This window comes from Diadema antillarum, unplaced genomic scaffold (assembly GCF_040938485.1).
Source record: "Diadema antillarum isolate AM-2024a unplaced genomic scaffold, OU_Dant_1.0 scf00000006, whole genome shotgun sequence".
NCBI lineage: Eukaryota > Metazoa > Echinodermata > Echinoidea > Diadematoida > Diadematidae > Diadema > Diadema antillarum.
In genome coordinates this window covers 4,166,815-4,186,279 of record NW_027270895.1, presented here as the reverse complement: position 1 = coordinate 4,186,279, position 19,465 = coordinate 4,166,815, and the positions used below count along the sequence as shown (strand labels likewise).

Below are 19,465 nucleotides of genomic sequence, written 5' to 3'. Positions count from 1 at the left end.
GATTCACGAAAAATGCGAAAACTAAGCCCTCGCAAAAATAACAGATTATACAGTAGATGATGAGAGATTGAGAGTGGTAGTGATGATGGACAGAGAGAGAGGGTGGGGCAGATAGAGAAAGAGAAAGGGGGGGGGGGACAGAAAGACAGAGAAAGAAGGGAGGAAAGGGGAGAGAAAGAAGAATAATGGGTACTGTTACATAATCATGTACCCTCCTCTATGCATACAGGAGCCTGATGACGGATGTGGAGGTCCACTACCAGGACCCCACCCGACCCTATCCCAAGGAAGACAACCCCCTCATGTACGAGCTCTCCTCGTACCTGGAGTGCGCTGGGATTGGAAATCCCCTAGCCAAGGTGAGGTCTCACTGTATTATCGCCATTTGCACAATGAACCATTTATAGCCCGTTGAGGATGGGCTGATTTTGCTACAACACACATTTCCCTTAGACACCGGCTTGAGTTTACTCGGGACTCATCCTCAACGGGTTAAAATAAACATTCCATGATGCAACTCACCACACTACATGTACTTGTACATGTGCAATTGTGTAGGTCCACGCTCCTGTCACTGTTTATTAGGCGTGTGCAGTCTTTCAAAGCTTCTTCAAAGCTTCTTTAAAGATTCTTCATCTGTAGCCAAGTGATTTTTTCTCTGGGCCGTGTGTGAACAGTGGCAAATTGATACATGTCATGATGTAAAAACCGATGTCTCTTTTGTGTGTGTGAATGCTGCTCAAGGTTGTTTTATTGAAACGTTGAAATGTTGAAATGTTGAATGTTGAAACGTTTTTAATTACCTTTTTTCCTCTCCTTCTCAGATCTACATCACCACCAAGAGGTTGCCCTACTTCTCCCTCTTCACCTTCCTCTTTGTCGTCTCCCAATTGCCCAAGCTCCAGTACGTCAAGACAGTAGGTGAGTCCACCCAAGGTCAAAGGTCAAAGGTACATGTAGCTTCTGTCAATAGACTTGCTTTCGTATTATCAGCAGACTTCGGCCGTGATGACAAGCCTCAGGAAGTGACAGGAAATCTTTTTAAAAAAGTGGCTTTACATCCTGTTTGCTCTTCGGGGGAAGTTTACGGCAAAACTACAATTTTTACAGAAATCAGACAGAAAAGTATTAAAAGCTGAGATATGACAATGTCAAATATGTTTTCACAAACTTGCGACATCAGTTATAGTCGCATGCCCAAGTTGCTTGTGGACACGATGGTGTCATGATCTTACTATTCTCCTATTGGTTGGTATGTGGAGTTATTAATATTAGTGTTTGCCAATGATGTAATATTTGTCACAGGTCTCCCTTTTAAGACAGGAATTTTACAAAATTATTACAACTACATATAGAGTTTGAGATGAACAGTATACAGTATCACCTCATATAATGTAAAAGTGGCAACTTGTGCACAACTACCAGATTTGTTGCTCAGTCAAGTATAGATGAATTGTGTTTGTTTTAATTACAGTCCAATCGCTACATGTACTTATTATAGTGAATTCACTCAGAAAAAAAAATGTACACTGTGTTGTACAAACAAATGAATAGTTTTATTCCTGCTCTAGAATCTCAAAGCAAAACATTTTCCAAAGTCAAACACTACATGAAAATTTCCACATTTGCAATGTGTGTCCTTGACTGATACCACTCTTCTCTGCACACGTGAAACTTCCGAAAACCATCTTCTCATTTTCATCTGATTTTAATGAAACTTTACCCTGATTTAATAGTCTAAGGCCACGCTTTTCATTTTCACTCACATGGAGTATTATTTCACTTCAATCCAACCAAGAGAGCCCAGTGGTGTGAGATTATTATACAGCAAACCTTTGCAGCTCTATTTCACACTCTCAGTATACAGTATGTCAAAATGAAATCCCTTTGCAAATGGCTTCCCATGATTTTGTTAACCCTTTGCGTGCATTGAGTGCAGATTGGCACAGAATATTCCATTGCAAGTATACACACTGTCCAAAGTCCCTGCCACAGAAAGGGTTACAACTTGCCAATGTGTACAGTACACGAGAGGTCTTCCTGACTCTTTAGTCCAAATTTATTGAAGCCCTTCACTGTTTTGTTTGTTTGCTTTTTAACGTCTTGCTCAACTAGTGGCAGTTTCTGCACAGGAGGCATGTTTTGTATTGTCCTTGTTGTTTTTTCCCCATTGTATCCAGGAATGACATGTACATGTACAATTGTCCTTATGTTTGTCCCTATGTTTTGTTTTGACCCATTAAAGACGAGGTCCTAGTATACATGTAGTTGAGCAAGTGTCTGTGGGAAATGTTTGTTTTAGTGAAATCAGCTCATTCTCAATGGGGTAATAGATTTTTAGGGATACTGAGTGCTAGTTGGAGAGGGATTATACCTGTAGGTAGTGTCATTGAAAGTGAGAACATCATTTATCATCCCTTTCGTTAAAACCCGATCAGGGAGCATCATTGGCAAGCTACCCAAGGACCCCATCGACGGCCCGCCCTTCATCGTCGGGACCCTGTCCCTCCTGAAGCAGTTCCACTCGGAGAACACAGACCAGTTCCTGGCCCTGCTCGGGCAGTACGTCCGGTCCCTGGTGGAGTCCACAGCGGCTGGGTGAGTTCTCAAAAAGTGGCAGAGCCTCTTGGTTTGCAGCTTCCACTGCTAATCCATGTCTTAAGTCTGCTCCCTTAATTTCATCCTAGTGCCAACCACACAAAGCATTACACCGTATTACAAAGTATTCACTTTGGGGACAGCTTGCCCAAAGACTAGAGCTAGACACGAATTTCATTAAAAATTCTTTTTATGTGTTTACATAGACGGGCTTGCATGTAGTTCGGCCCAGGGTAAAAAAAAAAAACAGAAATAAAAAACTCAACGAGACAAAAAAAAAATTCTCTGGAAAACCTTTGACCTCGCAATACTCTCAACGCCAAAATGCTCTAGATGTGATGTTCTATAGTGTCATGCACGCACACACACACACACACACACACACACACACGCACACACACACACACACACACACACACACACACACACACACACACACACACACACACACACACACGCACACACACACACACACACACACACACACACACACACACACACACACACACACACACATTGCTACAGCTTCTGACCACACGAGCATTGAGAATTAGGGTTTTGGGACAAACACTGCACTAGGGCTTTCTATAGCTCATTTGGTAGAGCACCGGACTAGCAATCCGAAGGTATTGGGTTTGAATTCTGATGAAATCCCATTTTCTTTACTCACTTTTCCACTGATACATGTTTATCTAGATACCCAATTTTATATTCTTTGTATTTTTTTTTTTGATACAAGAAGAAAAAATACAAACCTATAACCAACTTTAATGTTAATGTAAATAGTTTACAAAAGCACAACATCCAAATACTATCTACAATTTGTACACTGTAGGCTGTATTATATTTGTGGCATGGCATGGTATGATGTGCATGTGTGGCACACTCTAGACACATCCTTTCCTACACTGGTACAGCATTGCACAATTCGGTCATCTCTCAATCCATGAACTTTGCCTACTTCCTTTAAAGGTATTGTTTACCATTGGGAGCAGTGATTTCAAACATGTTCAAGCTATCACATATGGTGCATAATGTATACTAGGTTAGGTGCATCACAAAACATCCTACAGAGTAACATATAAAAATTTTGCAATAAAGCCTAAAATATAAGGGAGATATCACTATTTTTCTCATTAAACCATAACTGAGTAGACGGTTTAGTTTAGAAACATTTCTATTATAATTATTGTGCACATTTTGTGTAATTAACAAAACTTTATATTGATTATAGTGATAAACATTTTTACATTGGTTGTTTCTATCCGTAGCTCACATTTTAAAACTAGTTTGAAGCACTAAAGCTGAGTTTTTGTTTGATCTGCAAATGATAAATAGTGCCTTTAAAATTAACACTGATATAATCCCACAATTCCACGTGACCTGCCACTTATTTGAGGTCTTAGAACAAAAGTGAAACCACTATCACGGCTCATAAATCACTCTATGTGCCTTGTGTGTGTGATTGTGTTTGTGTATGTTGTTGTTTTTTGCTTTGTTTGTGTGTGTGTGTGTGTGTGGGGGGGGGGGGGGGGGGGTGTACATGTGTATGTCTATTTCATTTATGTGTGTATCCATGCATCCCATGGTAGAACAGTTGGCCTGCCCTGATGACAGTGCTGTTTATGGACCATCCCATGTCATTTTGGTTCTACAGGTACATGTACATGTACATGTGTTCCCTGAATGATATCAGTGTCTTTTAGTTGTTATCATTCTACGTATGCTAATAGGATTCCTGATTTGGCAAATGAACAAAGAAATGACAAAAATATACTGTTAAAGTGGACATTTTTCGCTTACTGCCTGGAAATTTTTGTGCATCCAGAAGCTAGAGCGAAGATTAATGTACAAATGTACCAGTATACAATGTATGATGACCTGATTCCGCGAAATTAAAAAAGCACCACCATCAACTCAATTCAATTCAAAGATTTCATCTGAGTGTGTAAAATTACTCATGCGAAAATATCCACTCATATATCCACTCATGGCTATCAAACCCAATGGCCCGAATTCACAAAGGTGGTACAAATGAAACCATGCTTAAAACCATGGACACAAACCATGGAGCGCCAAGTGTCGCACGGAATATTTCGTTACGAAATTGGTCATGTCGTCGACAAAATGACCATTTTCGTTAATGAAATAATCATTTCATCGATAAAATGACTGATTTTGTAATAAATATATATTCCGTGCGACACTTGGCTCTCCATGGTTTTTGACCATGGTTTAAACCATGGTTTCATTTGTACCACTTTCGTGAATTCGGGCCAATGGTTAAAAAAAAGAAAAAAAACTATGTACAAACCATTATTATGAGCATTCTGGTTTTGATTGCGATGCTGATGCTAATAAGTAGAGACAGCTGTGATTATGGAAGAGAAATGATTTACAAGTTCAGCGTGATATGAGCTGACTAAGCCTCAACCTGTTAACAATCAAGTCACAGACTTCAAAAGTCTTTAAGAAGGACTGCTGCAAACTTTTAAGTACTCTCACGCCGTAATTCTAATAGACACTTCAACACTGCCGGGGAATTCCAATATTGTGTGGGCACACAGTTTTAGTGGGGCAACTGTGGGTAGCATGAAATTGTTTTTTCACCCCCTAACTTTGGTTCATCCCCAAGAGCTGGCCTGAACAGTGCAGTGGGAAGTTCTTGGTACATTTTGTAATCATGATTGTCCTATTTTTGATCAAAGCGCTAATGTATTGAGCTATGACAGTCACCGCAATGATGAAGAAAGAAAGGATAGTTAAATGATTAGTAATACAGTGCTCAGAGTTATTAATGCATTATTGAAACTTGTACCTGTTTCGAGCGTAGCCTGGCCCTGAGCCAGCATGTAGTAAATTGAATGACATCATACAGTAACGTAAACTGAAAACATTCGCGGTATGAAACTTTCGTAAATTGGAGTCGATAGCCTTCTTCATGGTGTGAAACTTTTGCGCAGTAGCACTTGCATTCAGTGCATGTGTAGACAAAAACTTGTGTGTGCGAGTTAATTTCACAAATCTTGGCTCCTCGCAAAATTTGGGAAAGTTTCATGCACAGGAAAATTTCTGGTTATAAAGTAATGAATGTAACATGATTATCTAAACAGCACCGAAGGAGAATATTACAACTTAGAGCATACCCAGTAATGAAATAGTACAATACTAGAAAAGTAGTCGGAGAGCGCAGACCTCCGCCAAGCCAGCACCTCATTTCCACCGTCACACGCATGCAATTTTCCAAATAGAAGCCTTTTGTTTCCTTCATTGCACAGCGTCTTGCCCGAGCAGAGCACGTGCTTAAGTGCACGCATGTAAACCTTTATGTACAAAATGTAGTATGCACAGCTTGAACCCTACGTTCGTTGACCTTATATGCCAAAAGATTAAAAATCCTTCAAAAATCCATAAAAATTCCTGGATCACTACCAAAATTGAATGACCTGTTCTTTATGTCATTATTGACTTTTTATGCAAATTTCATTCTAATCTGCACACAAATTTTTGAGTTATTTTACAAACAAACAAACCAACGCCGATGATCACTTAACCTCTTCCTCCCTTGGCGGAGGTAATGATATGTGTTTGGGATATTCCCCAAGATTGCAGGTGTATGAAGTAATTATGGGTAGCACATGATACACGTAGATGGTCTTTGCATTTCCTTGATTTCCAAGTTGTTATCTCAATGGAGCACCACAAACTGTATTTCACATGAGTTTAGAATGTGTAATGTTATCTTGGTTCGTCGTTCTTTCCTTTTTTAGTTTTTTTTCTACTGGTAATAGTGGTAAGGATCGTTATAAAGAAATAGTAGATATAAAGGATTAAAACGAGTATGTATGTCACTATCATGTAATTCTCAAAGTTCAGTTGAAAAATATGCCAGTGATGTAGTTTGTTCTCCAAGTAAAATAAAATTTTGGCACCATGACATTGATGTATTTTTATAGAAAAGAGGGTTTGAATGATAGCTGAAGCATTGTGTGATTTGTTCCATAATTGTGATAACTGCGAATGCAGAACATAGATGTTGAAATGGTTATATTATGTGATTCTCAAAGTTCAGTGGTACATAATTGTAAAGTGTACTAATGATGGGGTTTGTTTCCCATGTACAAGAAACATATTGTATAAATAAATCATACCTTGTAGGTGAGAGAGCATTATTAGTGGAGATGAAGTGCATTCGAGAATATTTAAAGATACTGTTTACCAATGGGAGCAGGGATTTTGAAAATGTCTGAAGAGTGAAATATCACATTTGATGCATATGTGTGGGTCAGTTGTATCATAAAATATCCTATCATATAAAAATTATGCAATAAAGCCAAAAACGTAAGGAGATATCTGTATTTTTCTCTTTAAACCATAATTGTAGATGGTTTCAGTCTCGAAACATTTTTATTATATCTATTGTTCACATTTTGTGCATTTAACAATACCTCACATTGATTATACTGATTTAAATCTTTACATTGGTTGTTTCTATCCCAAACTCACATTTTAGAATTATTTTGAAGCACTCAAGCTGGGTTTTTGTTTCATCTGCAAATGGTAAATTATGCCTTTAAAATGGTGTAACATGCACAAGGCACAGCCGAGTGTACGTTGTACAACATTGTTAATACCCTAGAGTGGTCTGCTTCTCCATTATTGTTCCAAACTATATAACTCTGTTCATTATTCACTTTATAAAGTGGTTCTATGAACTATTTTTCAGTTACCCTTATGGGTAAATACCAGTCCGCTAATGTACATTTTAAACTTGCTTTTGAAAAAGCCAAGATGTCCAAAGATGTGTGTTCTGAACTACACTGTACTGAACATAAACTTGTTTTACAGTAAATACACTGTAAGTGATTGAGTGTGTGTTCATAACTGACTGGTGAGCCCTACACAGTGCGCATTGCTAAAGTATGCAATTGTAGCATCATTGAGTGTGGTTTTTTGTCCTGGCTATGAATCCGTCTGTCTGTCTCTTTCTTTCCTGTCTATATACCTGTCTGTCTTTCTGTTTGTCTGTCAACCTGTGTGTCTCCCTCATTCTATCCTGTCTGTATGCATGTCTGTCTGTTTGTCCCTCACTTTCTATTCTAACAGTATATTTATCTATATATGTCCCCTTGTTGTCTCCTCTGTTCTTCCTGTCCATCTTGTCTGTCTATCTGTCTAGCTGTCAGTCTGTGTGTCTAACCTCTCTCCCTCCTGTCTGTCTGCCTGTACATGTATGTCTCTCAATTTATGTATCTCTCTCTTTCTATCTTGTCTGTCTGTCAGGATGTTTGTCTTTCACTTTCTATCCTGTCTACATCTGTCTGTCAATGTGTTCGTGACTGTGTCTCTCTTTCTTTCATGTCTGTCTGTCATTCTGTTTGTCTTTTTTTCCTGTTGCCTGTAGGCCTATACCTGTCTGTATGTTCATCTCTCACTTTCTCTCCTGTCTGTATACCTGTCTGTCTGTCCATATGTGTGTGTGATTATGGGTGTGTTCCAGCACTCTCCCAGACCAAACCGAACCGTACGGAACCCGCACCAGAGGAGCTCTTGAACACCCCTAAAGTATACCATACCGAACCAAACTGAGTTAAAAGTGAAGCACTTCCCAGTGCACTCCAAAATGGTACCAAAAGGGTACCAAAAGTTTGCATTTGAAGAATGCGCGTAACATGCACATATGTCGTAATAGCAAAGAGTTCATTCTCTTTGTTTAGGACATCTGTAATTAGTTAAAGTGCACCACATGAATGACCGTCTTCCTGCAAAATGTGTAACCTCCTCTAAAAATAACTCATGAGGTATGCTTTATCCACAGAGAATTCAAACACTCCATATCTGGCACAGTGCGGTATTTTGGTTTGGCTCGCTTTGGTTTGCTTTTGAATGCTGGAATGCACCCTCACTTCTATTCTTTCCTGTCTATACGTACTATATCTGTCTGTCTGTCTGTCTATGTTTCATTCTGTATGTCTCTCTCTTTCTCTCAAGCCTGCATATATACCCATCTGCCGTCAGTCTGTTTACCTGTATATCTTTCTCTTTCTTTCCTGTTTGTATATCTGTTTGTCTGTCAATGTATGTGTCTCTTTCTTTCCCTCATGCCTGTCTGTCGGTCAATCTGTGTGTCTTTTTTTTTTCTCCTATCTGTACACCAGTCTACACTTTTGTATCTGTCTACATGTCTACCTCTTAATCTCTCACTTTCTATTCCGACTGTGTATACCTGTTTCTCGTGTGCCTGTTCATCTCGGCTCTACGTCTGTCTGACTGACTTGTCTGTTTGTCTGTTTGTCCCGCAGTGGCCGATCCTCTGAGCTTCCCCAGGAGGTGGTGTGCATTCTTGCCTTCCTGGATGACTTTGTCCACTACGCCTCTTTGCCTAGACAGGTTGGTACCAGTTGTCATATCATAGCCTACCACTTTGATGTGTCTTGTCATAGAAGTTATAATTGGATTTACAATTGCAGGTGCTGCACTGTTCTTGAGAAGGTTTAGGGTTCAAGCCCTGCCGAGGTACTTTGGTGCCTGTGATTGAAGCACGTATTACAGAAGGCTTGTGTAAATTGTAGGCATGTTTAGATGTTAAACATAATTTGTAGAAAAGAATGAAAAAAAAATTGGATTTTTGTGCAAGACCATTAGAATCACATGTGGATACTCAAAACAGTGCACTGTGATGATTTTTACTATGGTTATGATCATGATATTGATTTTATTATTATTATTATTATTATTATTATTATTATTATTATTATTATTATTATTATTATTGTCATTATTATCATCATTATTATGATTATTATTTTTTCATTATTATCATTATCATTGTTATTATTATTATTATTATTATCATTATTATTATTATCATTATCATTATTATTATTATTATTATTATCATCATCATCATTGTCATTATTGTTGTTTTTGTTGTGTTATCACTGTAATATCATCACCAACATCCCTGCTTCTAAAGTTTTGTAGTGATATAATGTTTTGCAAAGAAATTTGTGTGCACATCATGATTTTATTTGTCTGTGCCACAAGGAAATTCGAAGGAGCATCTAGTGATTGCATTTCATCGTTTCTTTCATACTGCTGCAGATGGTCGAGTCTCACATTCCTGCTTACATCTTTGACGAGTTCAAGAGCAACGCCCAATAAGATGGCCCCCCGGAAGACACACACCGGCAGGCCCTGGAGAGCCCCTTTTTTGGAGGACAGAAACACTACATGGATCCCTGGACCCTCTTCCCTGGTGTTAAGGGGGGGGGGGGGATGTTTTTCTGCGAGCAGCTCGATACTCATTCAGTCACCGTATCTCAGAGCCTTAACAAAATCACGTGCAGACAATACAGTAGCTGCGTCAGCTGACAGACTTGCGCAAGTGATTATCGCCACACGCAACATCCGAATGAAAACTGACTGGGACAGTAGATGAGCTGCCACCATTACCAGATCAGGAATGTAATGTGTTGAACAACCATTTCAGCAATACAACAACACAGGAAAATGCCTCTCTGAATGTGTGTTGTGATTTGCAAGCACGGGCAAATATCGACCGGTTTCGTCTGGTGGTTCCAGTTATTACGCTGGCTGTCTTTTGTTATGACTTGTCTTGTCAAAAGCCATTTACCCAGGGCACCTCTTTCTCCCCCCTTCCCCCTCCATTTTTCTTTCTCCCAAATTCTCTCCGGTGATTTTCCAAAGGTTTGTTGATCCGAAAGTCAAATAAGGTTTGTCACTGCGAAAGTTTTTGACACTGAAGCACACAAATTCTGTATGTATACCTACACCGTAGATGCTTGCTAAACTGAAAATGAATAGGGTTTGTTAAACCAAACAGTTGTGGCCTTATTCTGAAGGTTTCTCATTCCAAAGGTTTGTTAGTTCAAAATTGAAATGAGGTGTGATATTCCAAAGGTTTGTTAGTAAAAAAAAAAAAAGTCCATACAAATGAATCTTTGAAACTGCAAACCCTATTTCAGTTTTCTATCAACAAATCTTCAGAATGGCAAACCTTTTTTCTTATTTGGATTAATGAACCTTTAAAATAATGACCTTCTTTCATATTCAGATTAAAGGTACCTTCAGGATAATAAACCTTATTTCATTTGGAGAATTACAAAGCTTGAGAATATCAAACCTTCGGAATACCGATTCCAAATAATGAACCTTTGGGATATCAAACTGTCAGAATACCAATTTCAAATAATGAAGTTTTGGTAAGGCAAACTGTAGCCTTCTCATTTTATCTCATTCTTTCCCTTCTACCATCTCTCTCTTCCTTCGTCATCTCCCTTCCTTCCTTCTTTCCTCCCTTCCTTCCTTCCTTCTGTTCTTCCTCTCTCCCTCGTTGATCTCTGCGAACAATTCTTGTCTCTTTCCATCATGAATATACTTACGTGTGGCATAGCTGCACTGATGACATACAGATGGTGCAACATTCCTGTATGCGGTAAGCTGCGGTGATGACGCATCCAGTTCTCATGCAATGCATTTGCAATTCTGACTCACGTCATGATGTCTTTGTGGAAAGTTGTCGGGCTGTTAAAGGGACCTAAGAAAGATTTCATTTGTTATGAAGTTTTCACACAAATTAAACAGTGTTGTATTTGTAATATACATTCACAGAGATCAATGAAAGTAACACATATTTTGTTAAATTCAGAAACTACACTAATGATATTTGATACATTACACCTTGAATTTGTAAATCAGTCTCAAGTGTGTTACACTCATATTGGATGATTAAGAATATGTGCGGGGAACCTTGTAAAAGCAGATGCTTGTGGGAGTAGGTCCCCAGAAAAAAGTCAAACACGATCACTCACACACACACACACACTGCAGGCACACAAGTACGCCTGGACAACCATGCCTGCACACACACACACACACACACACAGCAGAGAGAGAAGAATGAGAAAGAAGAAGGAGAAAGATTGGCACTATGCCTGGGATAGAACTATTCTTGTACCGTGTTTGTGCTGTGGAATGTGCACCATTCACAAAGGGATACCACATGTGGGTATTCCCTCTCGTCAATTAATTTTAAGATGGAGAGTACATCATTCATTCCAAGTTCAACTAACTGTACTGTATCTGTCCTTGCCTCTTTCTTTCCAAGATACAATATGTATTTTTTTTATGCCTCCGCCACGAAGTGTCGCTGGAGGCATAATGTTTTTAGGTTGTCCGTCCTTCCGTCCGGCTGTGATGAATTTTGTGGACAGCGTAACTAAAAAAAACGTTTGAGGTATCCTAATGTGACTTGGTATGTATTTAATGCACGAGTGGACAAAGTTGTGCCTATCAACTTTTGGGTACTCATGCTCAAGATCAAAGGTCAAAAGGTCGAAGGCGAATGCTCAAAATTTTACCATTTTCCCATATCTATACAATGCTGAAAGTTTTTTCTTGAAACTTGGTGTATACATGTAATACCAAATAAAGATTCTCCAGAGAGAGTTTCTAGTCATGAGGTCAAGAGCAGAGGTCAGAGGTCAATTTCTACCTGACAGTGATTCTTTTGGGAATTTTCGGGTCATAGGGTCATAGGTCCGGGGTCAAAGACCAAGTTGAAATGCAAAAATTTTACTATTTGATACTGAAATTACACTTTTTCTCCATACCTTGAAAGTTACTAAATGCATAGACTTATAACAGGGTCAAAAGTCAAGTAAAGATCCTCAAATCCCAAAATATCTGTGCTGTTAGGCAGTATACATAGCCATCCATCCAATTAAACCTAGTTCAAGGAAAGTGAACATTCAACACATTTGTGAAAAACCTGTCATTTTACGATTGTGCCATTTATGTGAAACTGTCATCACACATTATCAAGATGTTGTACTATAGGTCTATTAGGAGAATCTTGCATTATTGCTGAGGCATACCAGTCACCATAGCAACATTTTTTTTTTCTTTTTGAGAAATCAAGTGAACAGGTAATAGATTCAGATTACAATATAGATATATCTAAATATCGCTGTTGGGGCCACAAAATGTTGTATCTCAAAAACGCCAAATGTTCAGAGAGTTGGAAAAGCGCTATAACAGCGCTATAACAAATGGAATCGCCTTTCTTTTGACATGCCATGGTGACTTCATTTAATTGGTTAAGATGAGAGAATCAGATAATAACCAGTGGGTTCAGAAACCTCTCGATAGCCTGAGAATTGTCTTTAATCATCCTCATCATCATCAGCATCATTAATATTGTCCATTTTCTACTCTCTGTTGTGTTGGATGGTTGGACTCCCATACGCCTTCCTACAATCTGCCCAGCCTCTGATTTCCACATGGTCAACGCCGCCGTCTCTGGAACTGTGCTAGTGTGATATTATCATTACTACTTTTTAGATTCTATGTGTTTGTGTGTGCATTTAGAATCTTTGCATGTAAACATTCCCAACATTGTACGATCTTGACCCTGTACACTAGAATGGATGACAAGAAAGGGCAATCTTAAACAATATATCAGGAATGTGAACACCGGGAATTCAAATGGTTTATATGATATGTTTATGTTTGCATTAGTTGCAGCAAGAGTTGTGCTGATGTAAAGATTAAGAGCTGTTTTTTTTTTAATGGTGAATAACATCAATTTAAGACAAAATGATAGTGTGAATTAATATATGCTTAACTGCAGAGGAATCTAAATTGGGAGCAATGTCATCATACAGACTTCAGTTAAAGTTAAGGAAGTTTGTGTCTGCATGAGACAAGAAAACCACAGTTAGATTTTTTCCTCACACGTCTCTTCCCACTACCCCCCCCCCCACCAAAAAAAAAAAAAAAGAAAGAACATGAAGAGAGAGAGAGAGGGAGAGAGCAATTAGAAATAGGCCAGAAGGGAAAAAAGAAATGAGAAGAAGCAGGAAAGAATTGACAGTGAACAAGTTTTAACAGGCTTTGTAATGATAACATGCCAGCGAGGATTTCATACAACAAATTTTGGGCTATTGCTGATCATTGAATACATGTACCTCATACAATGTACAGAAAAATAAGGAAAAGTTAACTGTAGAATGTGTCAAAAGCCCAGAGGGGGAATCCCCTACTACTGTATGGGGGTGTTGCACAATGCATTGTACACTCTGCAGCGGAACTTGGCAAGTCCGACCGTGATGTGCTGAGTCAACTCAAAAGTCTAGGAGCAAGATCAAGATGGACAGCAGGGTTTGGTTTGGTTTTTTTTTCAGAACCAAAAGAGTTTTGAGGAGAATTCTGATCAAATTTTAGAGTCATTCAGGGACATGATCTATATCCTCCTCATCATGTGGCAGATCTAAGTCTTGAATTGAGATCGACAGGAAAGAAAGAAAGAAAGAAAGAAAGAAAGAAAGAAAGAAAGAAAGAACAAAAAAAGGAACATTTCATAGCCCTAAGGTTGATCCCATTAAAAATTTAGTGTCGGTCATTTTTATTTTTATTTTTATTTTTTCCCTTTTTTATGGACATGTGTAACATCTTACTCTCACCATCTATTGATGGTCTTTTGCAGAAATAATTTCCACTCGATTTTCACTAATGCCTTTCCACATGACCCCACTGTGCTACTTTTATGTGTTTGTGTCCCACTGACACAACATTTGCTCTTCCAACAATTTCTCCGGTCTTATTATGTGCTCCAAAGACTTGCATCTAGGGCTAAGGTTAGGGTTGTGATAGGGGATTATGTTTAGTTTGATGCGAGGATTAATATTAGGGTTTATAGGAATAGGGTTATGTTAATGGGTAGAATCAGGGAGGCGAGACCTCCCTGGTAGAATTTATGCTTGGTTTCGCATGCAGCTTTTTCGTGGAAGCAGGAACAAAATTAATGTAATAGAACTACCCAGCTGCTCTGCTGAAAACTTGTGAAAGTGCTCACACGATATACCAACGACACATTTCCTTATTTGGATCATCATCATAGGTGAACCATGTGGCGGAATAGGCCATGTCCTGTTCAGTTACCAGGTCACAGGTCTCCCATGTGGTTAATGTGCCCTTGCAAAACTTAAAACAGAGTGATTGGTTCTGATGAACAGCAGGACATTTATGTTGGACTTTTCACGTCAAACATGAAACCACTGGTATATAGCATTGTTGTATAGAGAAGAGACATGACAGTCTTGCAATGTGCAGTCTGAAGCCCGTGCATTGTTTTTGTAACTACCAGAAACTATAAGTATCTCACTCTTTTTAATGAATTATATGTATACATATATGTGTATACATATACATATATATTTTATATACATGCATATGCAACCAAATGATGTGTAGATATCAATGTGAACAGATCATTATTATGTATAGATTGGTAACTGCTCGGATTAATACAAATCTCCCTCCAAAAGTTTAATAAATTGGTGCAAAAATGAACCAGTGTGTTATTTCATGTTGCTATTTTTTTTTTGGGGGGGGGGGGGGGGGGGGAGAGCAGAGGAGGCCCCACATCTTCCTCAGAAAATCTTTGCAGAATCTGCCTGTATGTTTTATAGATGCCTTTGTTATGAAATGAAAAAGAGCATTATACTGTAGTAGTATATATTTAGTTGGCTTGTAAATATTGTATCAATTGAACGTATTCACTGCATGAAAACAAGACTGCATGATGCAAGTAACTGTAGTTAGAAAGACATATTTTGACTCCAAACTCAACCTCTCGGCACCAGCTTGCAATAGCATTTCTTCTCTTTTTTTCTCTCTAATACATCCCTCTCTTTCCTGTAGTTAGGAAAATAATTTACGAGCGATTGTAATCTCTCAAAAGTGAAGGGTTTTCCAATAGAAGATTTCATGTCTTTTGCCTGCTCATGGTATTGTCAGTTTATATATCTTGGGCCTTGTATGATAGGACAATGAGAACCACATGAGCTTCACTATTCTATTCTCTTCAACTATGCCAATGCGAGCACGTGTAAGGAGGGAGTTTAACCTTAGCCAGTGTGGTGAAGATACGACCGTCTTGCTGTACATTTTGTAGAAAGAAAGAGAGGTTTATTTTTGTTCCCTCCAGACAATTCGAAAGCTGCGTTTTCTACATGTAGAATATGACTCAAAGAAGAATGCCGCAGTATTGTCCTTGTCATGTATATGGCGGACCGAAATACCTGTCGTATGTGGAACCATTTTCTCTGGAAATCTTAATGTACTTGATGTTCATGGTGTCTTGAAGCGAGGCTATCTGGTGGATTTCTGTTGTTTTTGTTTTGTTTTGTTTTTATCTTTGTGTTCGCTCTTGTGTATCGACCATGTTTGTAAGTTCCCTAGAAATTGCTTCAAATGTGAAGCTTGCAACGCATCTGGTATATACCAACTTCATGTGACAAAATGAAGTGAATGGTGTATTCTCTTATTTTTTGTATGCATTATGTAACAAAAATTCTATCAGAAACAAATACTCGTAATAAACAGTGCAATCACAATTCTAATGGTGTTGTAGCTCATGTTTGTAATACATGTACATTGTTATTCTGTGTGTGTGTGTGTGTGTGTGTGTGTGTGTGTGTGTGTGTGTGTGTGGGTGTGGGTTGGATGGACAGTGATTATGTCTGTGTTTGCGTGTTGTACGTTACTGCTGCTGCTGTTTGGTTTTTGTTGTGTTTAGAGTGATAATTGTATGGGAAGTTCAAGAATGTTCGTGGTATGTACTCGCCAAAGCTGTTTTGTTTTTGTTGTTTTTCTAGAGTGATGACTGTATGGAAAGTTCAAGAAGGTTCGTGGTACGTACTCGCCAAAGCTGTTCGGTTTTTGCTGTTTGTCGTAAGTGATAACTGTATGGAAAGTTCAAGAAGGTGAATCGTGGTACGTACTCGCCAGAGCTGTTTGGATATTGCTGTTTTTCTAAAGTGATAACTGTATGGAAAGTTTGAGAAGGTTCGCGGAACGTACTCGACGAAGCATGAGTATACACGTACAATCCAACTCCGTTATGGCGCCATCATGTCGGGACCTTTTGTCCGGGTAAGCGATTTGGTCGCATGTAGGAGAAAGAATATCTATGAATGCCTGTACACCAGTATTGTAAGTATATAGGCTGCCGACCCCGGTAACTAACAAGTGTACGTAGGTATAATGTTAAACGCAACAATAGTGTAATATATGCTAGCCTACTTAAAATCAAAGTCATCAATTATTGAAACATAATTATATGAGTACTTATTAACTGTACAACATGTTTCTGAAGGGAATATCGCAGGTAAATTGAGTGAGTTCTGTATAGGAGTTTCAATCATGTTTGAAATAACTTTGTGTGTGTGTGTGTGTGTGTGTGTGTGTGTGTGTGTGTGTGTGTCTGTCTTCACTGCTTGGAGGTTTCCGGATTTAAACAGAGAAACGTTGGGAAGAGATGGTCGGATAATCGAGGTTGGACTCTTAATATATAAATGAGATTTTGCCAGTTTGTTCTTCATCAACAACAGCAACAACCACAGTAATAGTAATCATCATCATCATAATCATAATCAAAATAATAATGATAATAATGATAATAACAATAATAATAATAATTATTATTATCATTATTATTATTATCATTATTATCATAACGATAATACTAAAAAGAAGAACAACAGCAACATCAGTAGTAACAGCTCCAAAACAACAAACAAACAAACAAACAATAGACCTCATGAACTCAGGAATTCGGTATACTGATCGTTTTAATGTCTGTTGACCCTTTCAATAAAATGGGCAAGGCAGTAAGTACACACATCTGCATACACCTTCATGAACGTACAAAGAGTGATGATCGCTTATAAATGCTTGTTCCCTACAGAGATACATATATAAATCTATATACGTATATTGGACAGAGGCGTCCCAACTTCAGTATCTTGATTTCAATAATTGACCATTCATTATTCATAACGCGCCAACTCAACACAACAAGATGCTTAAGATATCTTCACCACATCAGCTCCACAAAAAAAAAAAAAATAGAAACGAAATGAAAGACGCAGGGTAGGATCATTTTTTTAAAAAAGCAAACGAAACATTCTAAAATAAACTAGATTGAACAAGTTGGATCTTGAAAGATTCAAATGATGTACTAAAGGTTCGAATGTATTGGGGAAGTCCATTCCATCACAATGAAAGTTCCTGCGGCGACAAAGGCCCCATATTATCACTCTCATGACACTATTTCCTAACTCTAATTACTAAAGAAAGCATACACAATAGTATTTGAGGAGTGTTCGAGGTGTCTTTACAATTACGTACTAGGATGTCTTGTAAAAGCAATGTAGTTATGCTCTCAGAATTATATAGGCCTACACAATGAAAATCCGAGCTATTCAAAGGCACATAAACTTTATTGCTGCAAAAGTGTATCTATCGTCGGCCTTATGCCAAAAGGGCCTTAAAGAACTTCCACTGTTATGCTAAAAGGGCACTAATTGTATACAGAGTACATGGCGTTAAGGGTCTTTGCATACAGTGGCAGTGGTTAAAGGCCCTTTTGGCTTGTTTGGAAGAAGACCGACAATATTTATGATTATTATTTAAAACCCCATACACCATTTTTTTTTTCACATTTTCCATAGTATACCATACATACACATTATCATACGGCCCGGATCCAGGGGAAGCTTTTTATGTTGTACCAAAGACCTAAAAACCATGACATGTACTTTCTGATCTTCCGGTTTCTAATTACATCAGGGTTATACAAAAACAAAGACTATAGAGTTGACACCTTCATCGACAAGCCACCTCGTCATAAGAGGGTTTTGTTAGATTATCTGAGCTCTGTATAACGAGGTTCCACGATTTGAAGAGCTTCAATGCAAAGCGGGATAAGCGCCATTTTTTAAAAATTTCAAATATGAGTCCATCATCAGAGCAAAATTAAATATTTCCATCGATATCTCACTTGTTGCATAAAAAGGAATATTAGTAAAGTTTTATGTTTTCTCATCATTTTCTTTCTTTGTCCGTCTTTTAAACAGTGTTAAAGGAGCTGAAATCGCAAATATCTCAAAATTGACATAAATGGAGTTAACTGGTCTCGCGATCTAATCTCGTATAGCAGGATTTGGCATTTGAGGCAGACCGAGATTTCAAACTGGAAGAAAGAAATTGCGTTTGAATGAACAATTATTGGAATATCAAAATTTTATATACGAACAATATGGCACGTTGTGAGGGATGACAGTCATCATCGCTTCACTATTTGCATAAAATGACGAAAATTAAAAATGTCATAACTCCCTTATCTTTAATTCGATTTTGATCAAATTTTCAATGTGTTACGAAATTGTTAGGCCCTACTCTTTCCTTTTCAGACTATCGTTCAACTGCCCTGGAATCCCCCTTTATTTCGCTGTTGTTAGTTCTTTTGTCGCCTCATCTGTGTTTGGCCTGTAACGCGTGGACGCTTTGAACCATTCATTTTACAAAGTGAAGACATTTCACATAATGATTTTCCATCCATAGCTTTGGTCGGTATAAGTTCGAACGTAGTGCAATATTCACATAATGTTATATCAAATTTCTGTCCATTATTGACAAATTCTGACTCTTTGATTTATAAATTCATCAGTACTTACTCGTTGAAACACAAAAACACAATTATTTGATGTTAATATACGACTAACTTCTCGGATGATCACTTCACAAAAACGGAATTTTGAACCAAGCTTTGAGTGCAAACAAACACACTTGTCAGCTTGTGGAGTTACGGTATCATTTAATACTTCTTGTGATTTGCTTTTTGGCGTCCCTAAACACGTCAACAATTTGAGATAAATGACGTTCCGCTTTTTTAGTACCTGTTCTTTTTTAGAATCATAACATATTAATGATTGATAACTTGTGCTTATAATGTAGCCTATGATAAAAAATTGATGTTTTCAATCCTATACGCGCTTTA

The 19,465-nt window shown here is 38.1% G+C and overlaps 1 protein-coding gene across 1 annotated transcript in view; it reads left to right on the top strand.

The window, feature by feature from the left end:
• LOC139716205 (WASH complex subunit 5-like) overlaps window positions 1-11,149 on the top strand; it is a 69,121-nt gene extending 57,972 nt beyond the window's left edge. Inside the window, exons 26-30 of the mRNA XM_071627770.1 lie at window positions 230-359; window positions 825-921; window positions 2,439-2,598; window positions 8,901-8,988; window positions 9,703-11,149. Coding sequence (XP_071483871.1) covers window positions 230-359; window positions 825-921; window positions 2,439-2,598; window positions 8,901-8,988; window positions 9,703-9,762 — 535 coding nt within the window. The 3' untranslated portion in view covers window positions 9,763-11,149. The remainder of the gene's footprint in view (window positions 1-229; window positions 360-824; window positions 922-2,438; window positions 2,599-8,900; window positions 8,989-9,702) is intronic.
• Window positions 11,150-19,465: the final 8,316 nt, after the last annotated feature.